The 6,159-nt window shown below is 41.8% G+C and overlaps 1 protein-coding gene across 1 annotated transcript; it reads right to left on the reverse strand.

The window, feature by feature from the left end:
• Nucleotides 1-729: 729 nt before the first annotated feature.
• On the reverse strand, nt 730-4,988 carry KRT24 (keratin 24). Its single transcript, XM_007465208.1, is given in 12 exon segments — nt 730-810; nt 812-834; nt 1,033-1,111; nt 1,113-1,160; nt 1,367-1,585; nt 2,352-2,483; nt 2,661-2,746; nt 2,749-2,812; nt 3,037-3,214; nt 3,588-3,670; nt 4,460-4,727; nt 4,729-4,988. Coding segments are annotated over 12 exon segments (1,521 nt in total).
• Nucleotides 4,989-6,159: the final 1,171 nt, after the last annotated feature.

Here is a 6,159-nt window from a genome sequence, read left to right on the forward strand (position 1 = left end):
TAATTAATTAATTTTGGCTGCACTGGGTCTCAGTTGCAGCATGTGGGATTTAGTTCCCTGACCAGGGATCGAACCTGGGCTCCCTGCACTGGGAGAGCAGAGTCTTACCCACTGGACCACCAGGGAAGTCCCTTATGTTTCTTTTTACCTCATGAAATAGTTCAGTGATGGATATAAAGAAACTAGACATTAATTAATTATAGACTGATTATTCAATCTCATCCTTTTTTGTGGGCTAAGCTGTTGGCTGTAGTTTTAGGGACACTGAGGTCTAATTTCAGCTATCACTGAGTTCTAATGTGATGTTAAAATTTCCCACATACAAAATGGCTATAATTTTCATTCTCATGAAGAAGACGCTATGTAAATAATGAATAATGTGTACATTATTATTTGTAACGATAATGCAGCTAGATCATAATCTAGAGCTTCATTTCTGGGTAAAATATTGCATTTCTTTAAAAATATTCAGAAATAATTTAGTTGACTTGCAAAAGTCAATTTATTGAAGCATAGAAACAATTAGAGCAAAGCTGTCATTTCAACTTTTTCAAGAGAATTCTAATAAGAAAAGAAAAAGATGCAGAAAAATTGGTTAGTCATCTATTTCTGTATGGAAGCTTTTTCCCCAAGTTATAGCCGGAAAGACGGCTAGATTGATGTAACTTCTGCATTCGTGTCTTTTCGACTGTTTTCTCTGAAGGACACTCTTGTTGATCTGGAAATTGCCTATTTAAGTTTCACCTCAGAGACATTGCTGACTTGAGATGAGACAGCTTTGCCATCCACCACCACCTCTACAATGGTCTTCAGTCACTCTAGTCTAGCTTGGATCTGAAAATCAAAGAATCACAATGTCAGTCTGGAAACTGTCACAGAAACATAGATCAAGAGAAATCCAAACGCATTCACTGAGTATGTTCTGTCTGGGTAAGATGACGTGAACACTAGTATACACTTTTTATGTGACAAGCAATGTGTGCCTTTACGTTTCAATTATAAAATGATCAGGAATATGAAAAACATATCTACCTCTTCCTTGGACAGAACAGCTTCCAGATCTTGAGTCACTAGACATGGATGAATCCCTGGATCCGGTGTTTCTGGACCCTGTGTTTCTGATCCGAGTTTCTCAAATCAGATCCTCCAAAACAGAACCACTGGAGAAAAAAAGAATTGTTTTCCTTTGCAGTTTGCAAAGGCAGGAGAAACCCTCTATGTAGAGGGCTCTTTCCCATGAAGGCAGCTGTCATTTGATTGGACTCTTTTACTTTATAAATACTAGTCTGGTCCCCAAGCCCCTTTTTGGTTTCATAATGTAAATACACCAAGGTCTGCGTTTAGCATGTTCCTGACTTTCATTTACCCTCCTTCTCCATTCAAGCAGGCAGTGGTAGGGATCAATCTCCATCTCCAGGCGGGTCTTGATGTCCAGCAGCTGCTCATACTCTGTGTTCTGGCATTCGCTCTCACCCCGGATCTGGCAGATCTGCTCCTCCAGGCCGCTGATCTGCATCTGAATTTGTGACAGCTGTGCCGTGTAGCCAGCCTCCGTGTCAGCCAAGGTTCCTTCCAGGGAGCTTTTCTTTTTTCTTTTTTTTTTTTTTAACATCTTTATTGGAGTATAATTGCTTTACAGTGGTGTGTTAGTTTCTGCTTTATAACAAAGTGAATCAGTTACACATATACATATGTCCCCATATCTCTTCCCTCTTGCGTCTCCCTCCCTCCCACCCTCCCTATCCCACTCCTCCAGGCGGTCACAAAGCACCGAGCTGATCTCTCCAGGGAGCTTTTCTAAGGGAAAAAGCAAATAAAAATTTCATGATGAAAATAAATCATTGGATGATTAAAAAAATACATTTTATAAGATACTAGGAGAAATGCACTTTCCATGAGTTACAAGCTCTATTGCTCTATCATTGCTTCCTTAATTTTTGTTGCCATTACTTTTTTTTTTTTTTTTTATGGTACGCGGGCCTCTCACTGTTGTGGCCTCTCCCGTTGCGGAGCACAGGCTCTGGACGCGCAGGCTCAGCGGCCATGGCTCACGGGCCTAGCCGCTCCGCGGCATGTGGGATCTTCCCCGACCGGGCGCGAACCCGTGTCCCCTGCATCGGCAGGCGGATTCTCAACCACTGCGCCACCAGGGAAGCCCCTCGCCATTACTTTTTTAAAACGAAATCTTTTATGGAAATAGATACATTACTTTCAACTGGAATGTCTCATGCTTTCAACAACCACAATACAGTCCTCCCTAATCCTGCTTTTATTATGTGCCAAGTGGAACATCTTGGCAAAGAAAACCGAATTGCTCCACTGGAGATTTTTGAAAAGCTCTTTGCACAAACCATAGCCAGTTGGGACTGCAGCTCAGTTTTCAGGGCTTGCAGAGTGCATTTCAGTTCTGTGATCTCATTCTCGGTGGAACTGGCTGGCCTGGCATCAGCATCGGTAGAGATCTGTGCTTGCGGAGATGCGCTCTAAATACAAATAAAATGCAGTCTCGTTGCAGGCTGATGATGAGTTGAGGCTGATGAGATGGGGCTGATGAGATGAGGCTGATGAGATGAGCGGAAGTGGGGTGTGTGTGTGTGTGTGTGTGTGTGTGTGTGTGTGTGGCCGCGGGCAGGGCTCGGAGGCTCAGGGTGATGATCTACCTTCTCGTTGAACTGCTCTTCAGCCTCACGGCGGTTCTGCTCAGCCAGCTCCTCATACTGTGCCCTCATGTCATTCTGTAACTTAGGTCCGTCCCTGGGTTCAGTTCTACGGTCACATCCCCTCCGGAGCTTCGTTGCCTACCCTTCATTTCCTAGCATGAAGGGAAAATAGACCAGAGTGATGAAAACTGAAAAGCAATGACTTCCTAAAATGTGCTTAAGCCAACAAAAGGTTGAAACTAGGACACTGAAGGGGAAAAAAAGAACCCAACAAATTCACATATAATTTTCTCATCATTACTTTTCTCCCCCGATTATAGAAGTTGGAAATCCATCCAGATGGAATTTACTGTCATAGGATGGATGTGGGGGAAACTGTAGACAAGAGTCATTTAATCGTGGACCGTGTTCCTATCAGGTAGGCCAGCTCCTCTGTGAGGCTCTCAATCTGCATCTCCAAGTCAGAGCGAGTCATGGTCAGGTCATCCAGGACTTTCTGCAGGCCATTGATGTCAGCCTCCACGGTCTGCCGGAGATGCAGCTCGTTCTTGTATCTGGAAGGGTACAGTACAGCCCATTTCAAAGAGTACAGTCCATCCTTTCATATTCAAGAAAATATTTTCTCCCCTGAGCAATTTGATCATTGAAGGCTAAGTTTTCTCTTAGGGGTTTTTTCCTTGTAAAGAAAAATCTGAGCCTTATGTTAATTCTATTGATGGCCAATATTTCTGATAACAAAAATTTCCTCCTGAAGTTGCCTTTCTTTTCTTGTTGGTGGAATGATGGTTTTTAAAATGTACCCTTGGGATGTTTGTGAATTCAGGTCTTGATCCCCTAAAAGGTTTCTTTAAAATTTAGAGTAAACTAAGCCAAGGGATTGAATTTTATTTCCTAGGACGTTTGTTTTCAAGTCTTCGTTTTTCTTACTTCAATCTGAAGTCATCAGCAGTCAGTCTGGCATTGTCAATTTGCAGAACAATCCCAGCATTTTCAATAGTGGCAGTAAGGATCTAGAAAAGACAATAACAGTGAATAAATCGTGAATGCTTTTTACTACATGCCCACCTGTGAGAGTAGATGTCTCCTGAGTTAGCTTTTAAAGGTGAATTGCTTTGAAAGTTTGCTTAGTAATGGCACCTGCATTGATAATCCTAATGTATTTAGACATCTTTCTGCAAAAATTAACAGCTTGCACATTTATTGGAATGGGCATGGAACCTTGCTTTACAGAACACAATCCTCTGAATATTTCTGATGCTTTGGAAGATCAGTTGTTCTATGGGCTCTTTCAGAAACAGTGTGAAACATGAATTCCACTTCCAAAAAAGTCTTTAAAAATATACTTCCCATACAACCGTGGTTAAACATTTTAGATTCCACCACATTCTCATACAATATTTGCACCAGACTTTCTAGGAAGAAAAATAGTTGTAAGACAATTTAAATCTAGCAAGACACTAAAATACATCAACCTGCCAGAATTAATCACGAAATAATTAGATGAAGCTTGTATCAACTCATAGCCATCACTCTTATGTTAATCAGCTACCTGGCATTGTATAAATTTTACTCTTATGTAGAAATACTCAAATGTAAGATGCAAACAAAATTAATGTGGTTGGATGTCGTGTATACAATACCGTCATAGTTAAAGCACACCAAGTCCCATTTTACATATACAACAAAACAGATATGTTTTCAAATAATCCCTTGATTTAAATTCACCATCAAGGTCCATGATCTGAATAAATGAGAAAGCTACAGAAGTCATAGAAATTCAGACATGGCCAGTGTCTCACCTGATTCCTAAGATCTTCAATGATTGGATAGTATTTGCTGTAATCTCTTCCAGCTCCACCGTCTCCAGACCCAGGCCCAAATTTGTCATACCACTCCTTGATTTTGTTCTCCAGATCAGCCTCCTCCAGGGCTCTGACTTTGCCTAGGTAATTGGCCAGCCAGTCACTGAGGTTCTGCATGGTTTGCTTTTCACCTCCAGAGAAAAGCCCCCCATGGCCAACACCACCACCCATACCACCACCATAGCTATAGAAGCCTCCGCTAGCACCCGCCCCCGCCGAATCCAGCCCCTCCACCAAAGCCAATCCCAGAGCCTGAAGCTCCTCCCAAACCGCCCCCTATTGAGCAGCTACCAAAACCCCCTCCAAAGCTGCCTCCAAAGCCCCTGCTGCAGCCCCCACTCAGGCCACAGCTGCCGGCCCCTCCTCGGAATCCCCGGGCAGAGCCTCCCCCCAGACTGCATCTGCTTCTGCTGCTGAAGCTGCTGCCACCAGCCCTGGAGGAGGACACGCGAGATGAGCAAGACATGGTGTTCCTGCAAAGGACTGGTTCGTCCAGGTGAGGAGAGGAGATTGGGAACAGCCTATTTGCAAGCTGCCTTTTTGGCCCTTATATACATACTTTTAGGGTGTTCCTTTTCCATGTCAGTTATTAATTCCTGTTACCCTTTTGCTCATCCTCAATTGGATATATATATTTTTCCTCCTTAATCCACTCTACTGGCTTTTTTTCTGAAGCTGGGTCAGAGCCTCAGGGCATTTACTATATCAAGAAAAAAAGAAAAAAAAAAGGTGGAGCAAAGCAAAAAAACCTATTTTTCAGAATTATACTTTTAATCTTTCAGAGGTTTTGTTGAGTGATAATTCTTTTCTGAAAGAGCAATTCTGTTAAATTTGCTTCATGATTTCCCAGTTGCAGAGCACATCCCCAGATTAACAGATGTAATTAAAATACTTACTAGGACCAGAATGGAAATTTCCCAACAAACTTGTGACTTTTTGTTCATATTGTTTTCTTAAAGTTGAAATGAGCTTTAGCATCAGCATTTGTTTCAGATTTCCTTAATTGTCCTTCTCTGTGATTACTTCAATCAGCATATTTCTAAGGTTGTTGAAGTTTGTGATTTTAGATGATTGTGCTACAAAGATGCCTTTCTTTCTGACTGAATTTGACTCTGATATAATGATACCAATTTCCTTCTTTAGAATCAAATCCTAAGAAACGAAGAGATAATGTTGATTTCTTTGATAACTGGAGAAGGGGATCTGAGTCACTTCTTTTAAAATTTATTTATTATTATATTTTTGGCTGTGCCACAGGGCATATGGGATCTTAGTTCCCTGACCAGGGATTGAACCCGTGCCCCCAGCACTGGAAGCACAGGGTCCTAACCACTGGATGGCCAGGGAATGCCCTAAATTTATTTTATTTTTTATTTTATTAAAAAAATTTTATATGAATCACTTTTTAAAAATAGATCTTTATTGGAGTATAACTGCTGCACAATACTGTTAGTTTATTTGTTGTACAACAAAGTGAATCAGCCATATGCATATATATATCTCCATATCCCCCTCCCTCTTGAGCCTCCCTCCCACCCTCCCTATCCCACCCCCTCTAGGTGGTCACAAAGCACAGAGCTGATCTCCCTGTGCTATGCTGCTGCTTACCACTAGCTAGCTATTTTACCTTTGGTAGT

Source organism: Lipotes vexillifer, unplaced genomic scaffold (genome assembly GCF_000442215.2).
Source record: "Lipotes vexillifer unplaced genomic scaffold, Lipotes_vexillifer_v1.1 scaffold591, whole genome shotgun sequence".
Lineage (NCBI taxonomy): Eukaryota > Metazoa > Chordata > Mammalia > Artiodactyla > Lipotidae > Lipotes > Lipotes vexillifer.